Source organism: Gymnogyps californianus, chromosome 12 (assembly GCF_018139145.2).
Source record: "Gymnogyps californianus isolate 813 chromosome 12, ASM1813914v2, whole genome shotgun sequence".
Taxonomy (NCBI): Eukaryota; Metazoa; Chordata; class Aves; order Accipitriformes; family Cathartidae; genus Gymnogyps; species Gymnogyps californianus.
The window spans coordinates 23,164,735-23,182,563 of record NC_059482.1 but is presented as its reverse complement, the minus strand read 5'-3'; the positions used below and the strand labels follow the sequence as shown (position 1 = coordinate 23,182,563).

Below are 17,829 nucleotides of genomic sequence, written 5' to 3'. Positions count from 1 at the left end.
GCTATTTTCCACCTGAAAGCACCATAATTACAATAGCTGGAGAAGAGGCAGGAGCAACTCTGGAGCAAACACAAGAGGTGCCAGGCAGCCCAGAAGAACAGGGAGGAATTACAGCGTGTTTGTAAAGATCTGATTGTGGAACAGGGTTGTGCAAACAGAAAGGGAATTTGGCTGAGGATGGCTTCAGCGTAAGCATAACTCTCCTTGTTTCCTTTGGGAAAGTTCAACACTCAAGCTAAGGCATGAATCCTACTAAAGGCCTTCAGTTCTCACTGCTTTTATCCCAGCTCCTCTCTTACAGGTTGCTCAGCGTCCCGTTCAGATAACTGCCCTTTGGTATGCACATATCAGCTGCTTTCTCAGAAGCGCATACACTTCGGGGCGTAGTACGTAGAGCAAGACTGCTGCGAGGGAGACTGTCACAAAGACATTTCCACCTCTGAGCGGTCGAGCCGAGCTGTTCCAACCCAGCGACCTCCCATGAGTGCTGTTTGCACACAGAGGTGAAAAGGACGGGCCCTCAGCTTTCACAGCCTACTTCTCGCTCACGCCTGGCTCCCTGGTCCACACCACCCACAAACAGGCCCATGTAAGGTTTCTTAAATCCAACACAACTTCAAAAACCACTGACTGCAAAGGATGGCGGAGTTCTCCTGCTTCTGCACAAAGAGATTTGGCTGAGCCGGGGAATCCCACCCGCTCTGGATTCACGCTCTTCAGGACGCTGCTGCAGAAAAGCTGAATGACTTGTCAGGCGCCGGCGCGGGAGCAACGGCCTTTGAGCAGAACGGCCAACTGCAGCTCCTCTGAACCCACTCAGAACAAGAGTTTTCCATCACCATCTCTGCATTTGCAGGAGGCTGGCTTGCACTTCTCCTGGATGGAGGTTTGAGGAAGGGGCTGGTTGGGTAGAGCAGAAATCGCTTAATGGAATGGGAACAATTATGAATGGCACAAGCCGAGATAAAAAAATGCATTCAGAATGTCTTTAATCATGTAACACTAAAACTTCTTTACAGTGTCATGGCAATCTACACTTCACCATCTGCTTGATTTTTGTTCTGCCCCCATTTCTCAAATACAGAATAAAAATGACATTTTAAAACAGAACACATGGCTTTTTCTACAAGACTTCACTGCTTCAAGTGAGTATTTTTTGCCTGTTAGTCTTGTATAAACTTCTTAGATCACCAGAATTCTTTCTTTCCGTAAGAATTTTAAAAGATAAAGCTCTCTCCTCCCTACCCTCAGACCTTCAGTACATTACTAGGTGTGCCTTCTGGTTTAGGATGGCAGCCTTTCTTCCAGGCTCAGTATGCACCCCAGAAACGGAAAGCTGGGGGGGGAGAAATACAATGAGTTATTTTAGAAGTATCTGAGTGTATTAGAGTTGAGAGGTTAGCTAGAAAGATTATATTTGGGGCAGAAGGATGCATCAAGCATCCATCAGGGCTTTGGAAGATACTACATTACACACGGAGGGATTTCGTTATGGACCATCAAAGAAACTGTTGCTACGAAAGACAGAAGAGACGATCTTTCCAGTGGAATTAATAGTGCCTTCGCTATCCGAGCTGGACTCCGAATCACTGCTTCCCGAGTAGGCGCCCAGGCCAGGCAGGATCCCAATGCACACGGCTGCTGAGGGACAGTGGACCGTGGAGCCTCCCACCGAGCTGCTCCCCAAGGGAACACAGGATGGTTTTTCTGGAAGAGAGGTACCTCAGTCAAAAACGAGAGCGCAGGAAAGGGCTTTTCATCAGCCCAGGAACTGCCGCATGTCATTCATCTGCTTTTGCCACATCAGCGGTGGATGATTGCAGGATTTAATTAAAGCATAAGGCAGCTTTATGCTGCAATAAAGCTATTCTGACAGGAAGGACTCGCTACCTCAGGGGATTTTTTTTTTTTTTTCTCATCACTAGTTTAAGCCCAGCTCTATGCTGGCATTACAGATTTTTATTCTGAAGTTGTCAGTTTGATGCTTGTCAAGTACCAAACCCACTAAATAAGAATAAATAGCTCTGCTTTGTGTAATTGAATATTTTTTTGCAATATAACAGCATAGTTGGGGAAAAGTTTTATTCCATCGTTCTGCTAGTCAACATCTCCCATCTTCCACGGCTAATTAATTATTTCCAGTATTCTGAAAGTTTACTGAACAGAAGGAGATGCAGGAAGCACCTTGGGTTGTCATTACACAATTGCAGCTCACCCTATTTGTGTCAGAGTATCTTGACAGCAAATCAGTTGCAGCCCTGACAGCCAAGACTGAAATGCAACTTAATTTTTCTTCTAGTTCCCCATAATTTTCTGAAACAAATTGGTTTCAGGATGGACAAGATCGGTTCATAGCATGAAAAGCTCATAGTGGATGTATACAAATACATCAAATGCTGCTGTGAAGAGGAAGGGGATGATGTGTTCTCCACGTCTCCTGTCGACAGAACAAGCACTAGGCTCGAAATGCAGCTACAGAGACTCCTATTAGTTATCAGGTAAAACCCTTTAAGTGTAAAGTCAGTTAAGCATTAGAATAAACTGCCTAAGGAGGGTGCACAATCTCTATCTGTGGGGATTTAAGAGCAGCTAGACAAACATCTGTCAGGAATGGTTTAGGCAGGGGATAGACTGATGACCTGTAGAGGTTCCCTCCAGCCCTACGAAGGCTGTCAGCACCTATAGCTACCATTTCTACTGCTTTAAGAGAGAACACGCCAACTGCAGTCTGTGCTGTCTGGCATAATGAAGGAGCAGAAAAGCAAATCCTCTATCAGATTTAACACCAAGTCAGTTGCTGTTCAGGTGAGAGACAGACAGCTTCCCACATGCAGAAATCAGGACGTACCTTGATTCTTTTCATCATGATCAGTATCTAGTTTCAATCTCTTCACACTGTTACCACCATCTGAACTGTGGAAAAAATAAGAAAGTGTCTTGTTCCTCATAAGCAACCACTTAATTACTGTGAAGTTAAAGTCACATCTCTTTGCCTCAAATGCTACAGCAAATGCCAGCAGGATCCCCGGATGCCCATCACCACTTCTAACTGCTGTTAACTGGGGCTTCTCAGGGAACATGCAGGATCCTAGAAAGAATAAACACCTGCACTGCAAGTAGCACCTACTAGCCTGGGAAACAGAAACACGCCTCTGGGAGTCCAAGTCACACCTCTTGCACAGCAACCCAGAGCTGCCTATTCAGCAGTAAGTACCCCACAGGGGATCAGGAACGACTACCTGAGCTTCAGCCACCCCACAGGACCACAGGCTTGCTCACGCAGATGATTACCACGCTTGCTGGTGCAACATCCATGTCTTTTCCCTTCCAGGGCTTCCTTCCCCTCCTTCAAGTACCTAGAGAGCCTGTTCTAAAACACCTAGAAATCTTGCACCCAGTGAGAAGCCCAGTAGGTTTTGCAGCAATTCACACACAGCTGCAGTGTCTGACCTGAAAAAGAAAGGGGTCCTTTTTGGGTCCAAAGTGGTGTTGGGGGAAAGGAGCGTTACTTGGACTTCTCACTCTTCAGAGCTTCTACAGTTCTTCCTTGCCACTGCTCAGTTTCTTTTTCCCCCCTCTTGCATGTTCCCAATCCTAAGCCATCCACACAAACAAATGCTTCCCAGCTTCAGCTGTGATGAACTGAAGTGATGAAGTATGAGCATTATTATGCATTAACTCTTTTCTGTCCCTGTCAGAACATGCAGTACCGATGAAAGGTTATTCTGTGCGCAGAGGTTTTAACAGTAATACATCCTTTACAGGAAACTACAAAGCTCAGCGAGCAGATGTTGAGCTCACGCTACACTTCGTTTTGGCCAGTTTGCAATAAAAGATAAGATGGCAAAAATAGAAGACTGCAAAGCAAGTCTGTGATGGCACTGACATGTCAGTTAAGATGCTCTATTCAAATAGATGCCATCTGCAGACTTTAGATGTGCCATTAAGCACATGCCAGCTCCTTCTCTACATCCTACTGGGTTAAGTACTAGTAGTTACAAGAAAAAAACCATTGTTGGCCTCTTGTTATCAGTTCAGGGTTTTTCTTCTCTGCCTTCCAAAAACCCAAACAACTACCCAACCCCTCCACATCAGGTGGTAGAAGTGCTTACTTCAGTTTTCAGACATCCAATTACTGCTGTACTGGGAGCTAAACAAGCTCACCCTACAAGATAAGCTTCTAAAATAATCTCTCATTCTCTGGGACAGATTCAAAAACACTGACTGAATTTCGAGATATCAGTAATCATCTTAAGTATTCGACGACTCATCTGTGGGAAATAAGTGTGGTCCCACACGCCTAGTTCCTCCATAGCCTGTAGCACACCAGCAGCTGCGTTTGCAGGCCAAGATCAAAACAGCAAACAGATCACAAACCCAGCTGCCATCTCCCTGGGAGGGAAAGGGTGTTGATGTATCAGTACAAATCAGCGAGGAACAAGGGAAGTTCGCCTGATGCCCTCAGGATCAAATCGGTACGCAAAGCTCTGCTCTTGTAACCTATGTCTCCCCCATGCTGCCCCCAGCAGCAATTAAAACAATCCATTTTAGACACAGATAAAATCGGCTGATAAACTAGGCAAACCTGAATGAAATTACATGAGTGAGGTGACACTGATATCTACAAATAGAGATGTAAAATAGATTCCCTCTAGATCCCCAAGCAGGATTGCCCAAGCCTGGCAGTCTAGAATGAAGAGTCTACCCACTTGCTTTACACACGCTTACCTATTTGAATTGCTTCATGTTTTTCCCACAGTTTGTGAGAGCCTATGGAAACAAGGCTAGTCTTTTCTTATACCTCCCCCCTTTTTTCTTTAGGGCTAAGGTTCACACCTCACTCTCTGGAGGCAGTTTTGGCCTGCCTCCCTTTACACTGCTAACTGGGTTCCGTTCCTCATGAATTTATAGAGGTGTGAAACTAACCTTCTGTGTTTCACAGCTCCTGCCAACAGCTTTGCCTGAGAGAATTTGTTCTTGTTTTCCACTGACTTCATGGGCAATTTCTTCTCAGTTTCCTTCTTTGGGTCCATACCGACTCCCACTTTGGTGAGAGTGCTGTGAATTAAGGGTTAAGGATCAACCGGGAAGGAATGGAGAGAACAGACACTTCCTCTCTGATATATTTAGCCAGCTCTGCTGACAGCAGCGACCGAAGTTCATTCACATATTCTATCAAAATAAACTTATTTGTAATGACATTTAGCTGGCACCTCTGGCCAAGACAGAAGAGACTTCACCCGCTGGGTTCGGAGCTCTATCAATACCAGCTCTCCCTGTAAAGACGTCCAGGCAGCAGACTAGGAGCTGCTTTTCTGAAGTCAGAAAGGCGCAACACACGACACATCCGGCACCCATAAACATACCATCGTCCTGCCTTTTCTGAAAGGTCTTAGAAAAGCAAAAAGGGCAGACTGGAATCAAAAAAATTAAAAAATAAATTTAAAAAAAAGGCAATGCAGTACTTCCCCCTTCTACGGGGAACAACACATTTGTAATTCAAATTTGCTGCTTCAACCCCTAATCCTTACCAAAAAAGCTAAGTAGCAATATGTGCGCTCACTTCCACTCCTCAAACCCTCCTTTTGCTGAGCCCAGCAGACTTCAGCCTACCAGAGCAAAACAGTTCAATTTTCTGTTTTGGTATTTATCACTCTAACCTTTCAGCTCATCTCTTTGTAAGGGCCACGAGGCTATTACTGCCAGTTTGAACACCAACCCCAAGAGGAAGGAGACAGATCTGATTAAGGGTGTTTGTGGTCCGAGATTCACCCAAAAAGACTGCGACTGCACAGAAAAACTAAGTAGCTTCAAACAATGTTAGCAAGGTGGGATGCAGCTGAAACCTATAATGAGGTGGAGAAGCTTAAGCAGGTTCTCAGACGGATAAGAAGCAGCTTGGTCTGTTAGTAAGGCACACTCACTCTGCACACACACTAAACAGGTCTCCTGCTGTGGCAGGATCTAGTCCATCCCTGATAACAGTTTAATGTCCAGCTCTATCTGATGAAGCGAGGTCCGTCAAAGATCCCGTTTGTTAATGAGGTGCCAGTGGAGTCACAAAAGCTTCTGCAAAACTTTTAAACTGCATATAGCAAAGGCAAATCAACCTAATTTAAAAGGGTATTTGTTTATAACCCTAAATCTAGTTTTCTACCAGTTTCTTCTCTGACTACAATTCCACTGACCAGGTGACATAGCCACAAGCTGGAGTTTCACAGGTGCCCCAGTTATTGCAGACAAACACTGGACAGTGAATTTCACATTGACGGACCATATATTTGAAGTCATAGGGGTTTTTTTCCCCACTGAACATCTGCAAATCAAAAACTCTTAGACCTTCCTTTGAAGTGACACACTCAAAGTCTCCAGTCACTTTACAATTAGGAGTGTTCAAATGCCATTCCTTATTTGATATTCCTAAGGATACAGCAGTAACCCAGGCTGCTCCCTACCTCAACTGAAAGTCTTCTCAGTCAAAACCAGACGGTTCAATTCTATTTATTTTTTAAGATGGCACAGGAGTGCCATCCTGTGGCTATCAGAAGCAACCTGAAAGCTCAGGGTTTGATATTGCAACACACGATTCCACACACTGCAGTGTTCAACTTCCACATTTAGGCTCATTACCTTCTTATATTCTAATACTGCACTACAAAAGCCTGGCTGAGGAACCCAAAGACTTTTCTTTTAAAAGAAGATACCAAATCACAGGCACTTCCATCCAGGATGCCATTCTCCTACCAAGCCTCAACTACCAGAGACACAGCACATTTTTAACAGATTTTATAGGTACTGCTGCCGTTAGCAAATGTAACACTATACCTAGCCAAGAAGTGTCCCCTCTCAGGAAGACTACATTAGAAATAAACCTCTCAATCTTAAACATCAACTGCATTAAAAAAAAGCTGTCCTACAGTAAAGCCTGCTTCTTGGAGGGGGATTTTTCCTACACTTACATAGGATTTAAGACAAGAGGATGTTGTTCTCAAACACTTCTTGGAACTGGCCTAAAAAAAAAAAAATAAATCTGTAAATCTTTAAACGCTGTCAGTCCAGTGGGGTCCGGACAGGGTAAGGAGCAAAAAAACCTAGTTGCTCATGTAGGAGGCAGTAAAATTCCTATGCAACCATGCACATGAATTTCTTATGCTCGACAGCGCATTAAAATATTCCAAGGCATGTTTATCCTTAAGATATATGATTTCATGATTGTTCAACCTAAAAAATGAAGAAAAAAAGAAAGAAAAAAAGCTCTGTACTTGAATACTGACGTAGGTTTTACCACGAAATTAATGCCTCTGGGTAGCTTAAATTGGATGTTATACCAGGAAAAAGACCAAATAATCAAACCCACTGGGTTGACATTCCTCTTATTATTTTGGAAGAGCACTTGAACAGTACCTATAGATCCAGCATGTTTACCTAGTACCCACTGTTTTTTGTCACTGTAGTGACAAATCATTAGTAACAGCCTGCAGATGCAAAAACACCTTTTGCATTTTAAAAGAATACCACAAAAAAATTCAAACACAGATGAGTCATTTTGCAAGTTGCTCTGAGATTGCTTGAAATATTATGGTTAAATAAAAAAAAAAAATAAAAAAAAAAGGAAATGGGATGAGCAAAACTTCTCAGTTTCTCGTGAGATGAGGTGACTATAAAACATTCTCCCTCCCTCCACCCCATCAGCAATAAGTTCCACAGTTTAATTTACAGCAAGACTTCAGATACAGAGCCAGATGATATTACTAAGACTGCAAAGACTGAGGTTAGATGGCCTGTACGTCTTGAACAGGCCCTGCTCAGTAAATTCAGGGATCAGTGTGTTATGTAGCTAATTCAAGGCAGCGTAAGATTCCCTCTGGGCTGGTATGGTTCACCCCAGATGTATGTGACCTAACTAGAGCTGTCAGCTGCTTCCACAGCACAATCTCATACTGCACATCCCTGCATCAGCCAGACCCGCAAGCAACCATCACCGAAACTAAATATATCCCATGAACATCCCATTATTAGATCCAACAAATCAAGAAAATATTCCAAATCCATCAACCAACTACAGCCTATTTCTGAAGTAAAAAAAAAAAAAAAAATGCATCAGTATTGCCTTTTCATAAACACATTATTGAGATAACTTAGATGCTCTTCACAGAACACACGCTCTAAGCTGTAAATCATTAACTAATACAAGGTAATGCAGATCTTTGTAGCATTGGCAGTATTCAGCTGGATTTGCTGACTGGTTTTGGTCACCTCCTTGTGTCCACAAACTCTTTCATTTATACTAAAGCATCCTTGAGAACTTGTGCTTTGTTCACGGATGACTTAAAAGCAATGGTTTTCATTAGGAGGCAAAGAACCATCAGGTTCTGCACAGATTCAGTAAACCTCAAAAAACCAACATCTAGCTTAGCACAGAAATCCTCAAATCATTCCAACCTCCCTTGACTGGCACTGATCAGAGAGAAAAAGCACCCTATATTATTTTCTAGCACATCTTCATGAAAATTTGGCATTTAACAGCAAAGCCAAACTGTCCCGCTCTTAGTACTGCCTAAAAGTCTGTATTACCCAAAGGAGCTGAGTCTCCATGGGCTGACTTCCCAGAAGAAGGTCAGTGCATCTGCACAGATGTATTTCATTTCTCATCCTGCAGTTATCAGCAAGGGATAAAGCAGCTAATACTTCAAGAAGAATAACAGAGAGAGCAATTCAAACATTATTTCAAACAGGTATGTTAAAAACAGCCAATATGCAGTTAAAAAAACCAAACAAGAACATTAACTTTTCAATAAGAAGACAAAAGCAAAAGATTAGAAGTAATAGGCTGTTTTTCCTTTATGTTCTCTTTCTCTTTTGAGCTATGGTATTTCATGCCCTCAAAACGGAAAAAAAAAAAACCCAAATCCCAAACAATGGGGAAGGGGAGAAGGAAAGAAAAGTACTAAAGACGTGTGGGGGTTGAAGGGGGGGAATATCAAATGTTACAGCAGGAGATCCAAGCTACAATGAAAACATTAAACTTTAAAAGTCTATCATTGTACATGTTCTGTAAAGCAGTTTTATAGAAAGAATGTCAGTGACAACAAAACTACAGCCCAGTCTCTTATCCTCCTCTATATAACCACCAGCCATTTTAATGCAAAGGATATTCTGTATTCATTTAGTTCTTTCAGCTCTTCTTCTCTTCGTTGCTTTTCTAGTAGCTCTTGCTGCCGAGAAACCTCATCAAGGAAATGCGTCTCATCTTCATCTAAGCCTCTTACCATATTTTCTGAGTAAAGGAAAAGAATGCATATTGATAAGCTAAAACCACTTAGGGAGCAGCCATTTATCGTGCGTTACTTCGCCACTCTCTTAGAACATTTCGCGATTATTTCAAACTGCCCCATAAACGTAGGTAAGCATCCACATCTCACATATGACATTTCTAATACTGCTGAGGTAGAACAATTTGCACAAAGTCCCTGGGAACGCGGGGAGCAGAGTCCTGGGTGACTGAGTGAATTGGGTACTCCAGCAGTCACGCTGTTGTGCCAAGAAAAGGGTACAAAGCCATCTACACAAGCTATCTGCTGGATTCTGTAATTAAGGAGTAAAAATACTTGCCGGTTAATGATACTGGATGCTAACAAGCTGAAACTCTTACACACTCAAGCACACAAACTACAACAAACTAACACAGTTTGAACACAACACTATTACTACAGAGAAAAGCAAGGCACAATTCATAGGAAGCCATGAAATGCTATTGGACTTGCTGATATAATTAAAGAAAATCGACCAAGTTTTCACACAAGCAGCCTTTCTGCAGTTCTGAAAGGCCATTTGGAACAGGTTACACAAAACAAGGAATAACCACGTTAACCAATGATATATTTGTTGTTTTCGTTTCAGACACGGAGTTTAAGCCTGTCTCCTCAGAATCTGTTCTTAAACCAGCCAATAACTGGAAAAAAACACATTACTTCTCCCCATAAATCTTGCCTCAAAATAGGAAGTAAAGCAAACAATTAGTAACTTCACCGAGATTAACATCTGTTCAAAAAAAAAAAAAAAAAAAGTAAAAGCAAGACAATTCCTAACTTCCAAATAACAATAAATTCTTTCTAAACATGCTACCCTACTTTAAGGAAAATACACGGTAGTGCAGTAGGAAGGTCTTTTATTTTCTGTTCTGCAAATGTTCAACGTCTCTCAATCAAATGATTTAGTTAGAAAAGTGTCCTGGTTTCAGCTGGGACAGAGTTAATTTTCTTCCTAGTAGCTGGTATAGTGCAGTGTTTTGGATTTAGTAGGAAAATAATGTTGATAACATACTGATGTTTTTAGTTGTTGCTAACCAGTGTTTATACTAAGTCAAGGAGTTTTCCACTTCTCCTGCCCAGCCAGCAAGAAGGCTGGAGGGGCACAAGAAGCTGGGAGGGGACACCGCCAGGACAGCTGACCCAAACTGGCCAAAGGGATATTCCATACCATATGACATCATGCCCAGTATATAAACTGGGGGGAGTTGGCCAGGAGGGGCAGATCGCTGCTCAGGAACTAATGGTCGGGCATCAGTCGGTGAGTGGTGAGCAACTGCATTGTGCATCACTTGTTTTGTATATTCTAATTCTTTTAGTATTATTATTGTCATTTTATTATTATTATTATCAATATCATTATTTTTGTTCCTTTCTGTCCTATTAAACTGTCTTTATCTCAACCCACGAGTTTGGGGTTTTTTTTCCGATTCTCTCCCCCATCCCACTGGCTGGGGGGAGCAAGCAAGCGGCCGCGTGGTGCTTGGTTGCTGGCTGGGGTTAAACCATGACAAAAAGTAATAAAAAATATTTTTTAGAAAGACCAAGTCTCGCTGTTTGTAGTCATCCTCAGAAATCTTAACCCAAACATCACCTTTAGTCTTCATTAGAGCTTAATTCCATAAGAGGATTTTTAGGCTTTTACACGAGGTCAGCATATTTTTTTTAATCTTCAGCCACATAGTCAAGTCCTGCTCACTTTAATGGCAAGCTAAGAAATCCATTTACACTGATAATTGGCAAGCTCTGTCTTTGACAGAAAAGCTCTAGAAATCAATTATTATTTGAAGTTACTTTTTAAAGGCTGAGCCCTACTCTTTCCAACTCTAAGAATGAAGAGCTCATTCGTAAATCTTTAAACAGTAACTTGTAGCATTCACTACTACTGCTGAGGGCCCCTTCAAACAGACACCAAAAGCAGTGAAACTCTGGACATTTTCTGAAGCGAGTGACATGAATTAATTTCATTCTCTGCCTGCCTGATCTGCAAACTAAGAGAAGCAGCCACAGAGATCCTTATGGCTGACAGTACTGAGATTCCCTACTAAACAGTCTGCCGTAGGTTTTGTTCTCCAGGTTAGCAGGTGTCTGTTATTCTGCAAGGGTTGCCTTACAAGCAGCAGTTGGTTTACTTCTCAGTTACCCCCTCTCAGGGATGCTTCTCATTCCAGTACTTGGTTTACAGGTTTCCTCAACCAAAGGGAAGACGTTGCAGATCTAATATAACTGGGCAAGGGAAACAAGTAATTTAGACAGTTATGAGAAGCCTTTCCCACCCAGGTTGATAGCAGTCAGTTTTCTGGTGGCTACTTGGACAAGAATTGCTTAGTCACGTCACCAAAGATGACTTGGATCAAAAGTTTACTGAAGTAAACTGGAAACTCTCCAGCTGGAAAGAATCCTGTAGGTACAGTTGGAGACTTTAATGCATTAATGCTGCTATCTGTACTTTCCACTTTTCACCACTAAAAATACAAGCAAAACTTAAGAGACGGGAAATAACTTCCACTTATCCTTATTTTGGTTACCATAATCGTTCAGAAAGAAAATTTTAAAAGTTGCATTTTAGAGAATACTAGCATTAATTTTCATTTAAAATGCTATAACATTCTACTCAAATTTTTTTACTTGGAAAAGGAAGACATTCTTGCAATGCTGAATAACCTAGCAGAAAGAAGAACTGCTAGTCTGTATACTGGTTTTTATCTACATAAAGGTTGAGAGTAACTAAGTTTGTGTGTTTACGCAAACACAATTCTTCAGCATTAATGCATTTCTCCTCCCAAGTCCCATCATCAATTCTGACTGATCAGAATGACAGTGCACTAAACTTGTTTTCTACTCCTCCAAAATCCCATGGATAGAAAAAATACTTACGAACATTTTAAGGCAAATTCAAGCATATTAGGGGACAAATCTTGTCACAAGTGGCCAAACTGGGCTGAACTCTGATGAGGTAAACTAGTGGACCACAGTCCACCCAACACTGATCTTTAGTCAGTTCCTCCCACTTACCTTCTCCCAAAGAAAACAGGGTGCAGGAATGATTCTAAAAGCATCTACTACAAAACAGGAAAGGCAATCATGGCAATCAGTAACGTACTCGATAGCATCTGCAGGGCCAGGGAGCATTATCTAACAGAACTCAAAGATTGCGCCATAGTTAAAGGCAAAACATAGTTTTGTTGCGTCACAAATACAAGAGAAATTCTAGACAGAATCCAGTTAGGCAAACTGGAGCTTAAAGAACACAATAGTTTGACGGTAAGGCTTCCAGCTAAAGAAGCAAAATCGATCGGAACCCACCTTAAAATGGAGTCCCACAGTATCATCCTAACTTAGATATAGCTAATAGCTCCCTTTTTCCCAAAATGGTTGACTAATAATTTTCTAGTGCTCTATCATCTTTGCACTCAGCGGCACATATACAGGTGATAGAATGCAAAGGATTTTTCTATCAAACCAGAAATTCAACCATCAGTAGAAAATAGGTTTCCATTTCCTTAGAAGGGTTCAACATCTACTTTTTGAAGAATCAACTCCTGTACGTTTACTTTCTCCAAATAGTAATCCTGAGCCTCAAATCACTTCTGCGTCAACTAATTATGGCTTGGAAATGTAACAGCTGCTGGAATAGGATTTCTTTTTATTGATTCAGATAGAATGGTGTTGTGTTAAAGCATGATTTGAAGAGCCACAAAACCATGTTACATTTCCACTCTTCCATGGACTGGTATCAAGGGGTTTTTTTGATTTAATGTGCAAAATAAGCCTAGTATTCCACACTTTACAGGAATGCAACTTCATAACTGCAAGCAGCTTTTGAGTCCTGCACATGTGCAGTGCTGTCTCGGTGCCCAGAACAGTATGTTATCTGCAGGAACATCTACCATCCTTGAAAAATACAAGATTTCAATAATACTTTCCTGAAGCCTCTGTTTATCTGTCAGAGAGGCAGACATACAGATACGTCCCTTAGTCAGACGTTGTATACAGCTGTTGCACACAATACATGCAGTTTGCTGGGTTTGGGTTCAAAATAGTAACTGCTGGTGCTTACTGAATTTAAATTGCTCCTCAAACTCCTGCTGCTTCTTTTCTCTCTGTTCCTGAAGTCTTTCATACAACGAACGTGGGTCATACGCCTCCTCTGGGCATTCTGAAAGGAAGGAACAAATCAGGAAATGAGACCATATGTTAGAAATACTAAATCACCAACAGTTCTTAGTTCCTTCATGTAAAAGCCTTTTGAACTTGCAGAATACAAGCTATTACCTTTTAGTTCTGTTTTCCATGAAAGTAAAATATTCTCCAGTCTCTTTCCTATAATTATTAAAATCTATCCCATACCTTCTGGATCCTCAGGTTTTCGGACCTTTTCCCATTCCTCTTGCCTTCTCTTTCGCCGCTCCTCTAGCTCAGATTCAGACACAAACCTCTTGTTAATCACAAGGTCAGCAGTACCATCTCCCCCATCCATTGTGGAACAGCTCGTCCTAAAAACACAGTATGAAAGACACCAGGGGCCCGACTTCACTTGTCAGTGCATGAGACATTACTACACATCTTGAAAAACAGATCCGCTGCACTTAAACAACTTCAGTTCTCTAAAGACCACTACATAGTAAGTACTGATTGAGACACCTACTCACTGCATAACTGCTAAGACTAATAGCACCACCTATTACTCCTTCTTTACTCTTTTTCATAATTATGTCTTCCCTGTTAGTCGTCTGCCTCAGGCTGCTTTTCTAGAAGCCATATTTTAATGGAATTTTCCCCACTCCACTTCGGATTTACCTTGCTTAAATAAATATTAATAAATAAATAAATAAATAGATGAAAACCCCACACCTACACTCACATCCTTTTATTTCAGTTCTTACACCTCTCTGTTCTGGAGAAAGGATTTGACACTTTGCCCTCACTTTACCTAAGTTCTTTTCACCCATCCTGGGGAAACTCGAGAAAGCTTGCCAGTTTTCAATGATTTGAATACATATATTTATAAGTGATTGTTGTGGTTTAACCCCAGCCGGCAACCAAGCACCACGCAGCTGCTCACTCACTCCCCCCACCCAGTGGGATGGGGGAGAGAATCGGAAAAAAAAAAAAAACCTCGTGGGCTGAGGTAAAGACAGTTTAATAGGACAGAAAGGAAGGAAAAATAATGATAATAATGAAATGACAATAATAATACTAAAACAATTAGAATATACAAACCAAGTGATGCACAATGCAATTGCTCACCACTTGCTGACCAACACCCAGTTAGTTCCTGAGCAGTGATCTGCCCCTCCTGGCCAACTCCCCCCAGTTTATATACTGGGCATGACGTCATATGGTATGGAATATCCCTTTGGCCACTTTGGGTCAGCTGTCCTGGCGGTGTCCCCTCCCAGCTTCTTGTGCCCCTCCAGCCTTCCTGCTGGCTGGGCACAAGAAGCTGAAAACTCCTTGACTTAGTATAAACACTGGTTAGCAACAACTAAAAACATCAGTGTGTTATCAACATTCTTTTCCTACTAAATCCAAAACACAGCACTATACCAGCTACTAGGAAGAAAATTAACTCTGTCCTAGCCAAAACCAGGACAGTGATTAACAGTGAGATTTCAGAAATTAGCAACTAATCTTTTTAACCTTCAAAAGCATTCCGCACCTCTTTGCGGCTCTGGGGAGAGCTAGGCTTGGGCAGACCATGCTGGGGGGCTGCCTGTCAGGGTTACACAGAGCTCAAGAGGTGAGTGAAAGAGGGAATTCCCTTGGGCTAAGACTGGGGCTGGGATTAGAAAACAGGAGCAGCACTTCTGACCACGTGAGCACAGCCCCTTGTCACACAGTACACCCGCTCTCTGCTTCAAGAGATCCTAATACTCGAGTACTGGCCAGGTACCTATTTCAATACTAGGCACAGGGTGAAGATGCTTCAAGGAGTCATCCTAAGAAGGAAACTCATGGTCTTGACACCTGTAAGCCCAGGATGAAACAAACTGCTTGCGCAAGTATTAAGTGGCTCACTTCAAGATTTATTTTGCCAGCTTCATGCTATAGAACGAGGCAGTAATGCCTGTTTTGGTTTCTTACATCAAGCCTATATACACAAGTACAATGTAAACACAGCATGGACAGCTATCCATTTAAAGTCATGCTAACGTCACGCTTTTTTCTAGTTCCTTCTTATTTCCTTGGTATAACTTCAGCAAGTACCTCAAGGACTACAGATTATTGCCCCTGCACTGCCAAGTATTATTCCTTTAGGATCTCACCCTGCCTGCATTTCAGCACTGGAAGAGAACTCAGAACACTTACTCTTCCAGGGAGGGAGGGATGCAGTAAGCCAAATAATGGAAGGAACCAGTTTATCATCCTTCCTTTGTGCCACAAGGAACCGCTCCTGCAGGAAGCGGAGTCCTGAAATTCTTATAAAAATGGATGCTTTTTGTGAGTTATTGTTTGTAATACAGATGACAAATTGAGGTCTCAGAAGAAAACCAGGTTAGAGCACTGGACAGATACTTGTTACAGCAGGATGCATTCCTAAGGTGGGAATTATCAAAAGAAGACAAGACAAAAGGATTCTCTTAAGAAGTGGGGAGAGGAAGGACAAACCAAGGGCTGGTGATTTTCTCTTTTTTTTTACATTTCTTTCTTTCTTTTCTTTCTTTTATAATATCTAACAAAAAAACACCCTAAGACAAGTCCACTTTCCAGAAAGCATGGAACACCCGCTCTTTGAGTGTCATTTCGGAAGGTGGTTCAAGCTGGAAATCTATAGAGAAGATGAAAATTGAATCTCCCTCCTGAATACAGGTCCTAATCACAAGGCCAGCTTTCCTACCCAAGTGCTGTACAAACAAGATAACCTGGTTCTCCACTTGTGTCGTCTCAACCCGTCCATTTAGAGAGGAAAGAAAAGGATCCACTACAACAGTGACAGAAAGTCATAAAAACAAACTGAAAGAGAGGGATTCAGCAAGGGCACAGTATCATCTGGGGACTAAAGCCTTCAACAGCAAACCGCCTGCCTCCTGGATCAGCCAGTTCACTTAGACAATATATTTTAAGATACCTGAAGTGGATTAAGGTTTAATTATGACTTGACATATCGCTAAGGTATTTTCACTACAATCCTGGAAATTGGTGTCTGATCAAACACATTTCAGCAAATAAGGACTTTACTGACAACCACATCCTGGGGCACAAAGATGTGTGGAAAAAAATAAAAATCAAGCAGCATCACATTTCAGTTCACTTGCACTTACCAAGCTTGCTAATCTTGCTGTATTCTTTGCCCTCCCCCGTCTGAAACAGACACAAAATCTTCCAGACCAGACGAAACACAGGTGCTTGGCAAGTGTCCCCTGTTCACCTACGTTTTTGTCTGGTGACTGTATTCTAGTTAGTGATATGCTGCCATTGTAGATGACAGAAGTTTATGTCACAGCTGTAACGTGCACCTTTTGATACTACCAGATGGTAACATTCCCAGGATCAAAAAAATAAAACAGCCCTTGCCATCACCTAGGCTGGAACAGATCTAGAGCAGAGACAATGTCTTGGGTACCCGTGTGCAGCCTCTAACACATTCAGACCTCCATTAAATAACGGGCCCCTCTACCCATCCCGCAACAAACTCAGGCAGCGCTCCCCGCACCTCCGCAGCACGTCACATAAAGTGCTCTGCACCCAGCCTGGAGCCACCCCAGAGCCAGGAGTGAAGAGTCATTCCCCACCACCGTGCAGTCAGCCTGAAACCCGCCACCGGGATCCGGTACTCGCTACTAACGGTGCCCGAGTACGCTCGGAGCGGGTGAGCCTCCCGGGCGCAGGCCTGGGCGTGCAGGGCCGGGGCCTGCTCCCAGCCCGCGCCGCCGAGCCCTCACCGCGACCTCCTCTCTCTACCTTCCCTCCACCTACTCGCTCCGGGAGCGGCCTCCCCCCCCGCCCCGGTCCGGCCTCCGGCCCGGCCCGCCGCGCTCGCAGGGCCCGGCCCGGCCCTCTCCGCCCCTGCACCCAAAGAGCCCCGCAGCCGGCCACGGCCGCTTTCCCCGCCGCGCTCACAGAGCCCCCGACCCCTGCCCCAGACCCGCCGCCCCCCGGGGCTGGGGCCGCCGCCGCCAGCACGTACCGCGGCCGCCGGCCCCGTTACAGCGAGAGGCACAGCCCGGCCCAGAGCGCCGCCATTGATCCCATCTCACTGGCCCGGCCCGGTTCGCTCGCCGCCGCCGGTCACCCCGCCCCTTCCGCTCGCAAGAGCCAACCGAGTGAGCTCTTCCTTAGGCGGCCCCTGCCCCCCCGGTAGCCAATCCCCGCTGCTTTTACGGAAGGCAGAGGAGCGCGCGGAACGGCCGCGCGCACGGCAGGCGCGCGGGAGGGTTGGCTGACAGGCGACGTCAGCCTCGATTGGGCGAAGCGCTCGGGCCGGGGCCGGGGCCGAGGCCGGGGGCGGGGCGGGTCGCCCGGGAGACGGCGGGGGGCGGGGCCAGGCGGGGCGGGGCGGGGCCGGTCGGTGTGTGGC

At 43.7% G+C, this 17,829-nt stretch overlaps 1 protein-coding gene across 1 annotated transcript; it reads right to left on the bottom strand.

The window, feature by feature from the left end:
* Positions 1-972: 972 nt before the first annotated feature.
* PSME3IP1 (proteasome activator subunit 3 interacting protein 1) lies at positions 973-17,517 on the bottom strand. Its single transcript, XM_050903736.1, has 7 exons — positions 17,440-17,517; positions 13,659-13,804; positions 13,369-13,467; positions 9,156-9,277; positions 4,927-5,060; positions 2,849-2,913; positions 973-1,707 (listed from the first exon to the last, which is right to left on the bottom strand). The coding sequence occupies exons 2-7, from the start codon at positions 13,786-13,788 to the stop codon at positions 1,490-1,492; spliced, it is 768 nt and encodes a 255-aa protein (XP_050759693.1). The 5' UTR covers positions 13,789-13,804; positions 17,440-17,517; the 3' UTR covers positions 973-1,489.
* Positions 17,518-17,829: the final 312 nt, after the last annotated feature.

Bases quoted from the DNA above. Each gene is read 5' to 3' on its own strand.
- PSME3IP1 (XM_050903736.1), bottom strand. From the start codon at position 13,788: ATGGATGGGGGAGATGGTACTGCTGACCTTGTGATTAACAAGAGGTTT. The intron at 5,061-9,155 runs ATATCCTTTGCA...CCCTTAATTCAC, and splicing joins AAGAACTAAATGAATACAGA to AGCACTCTCACCAAAGTGGG. The intron at 2,914-4,926 runs GTTAGTTTCACA...TTTTTTCCACAG, and splicing joins GGAGCTGTGAAACACAGAAG to TTCAGATGGTGGTAACAGTG.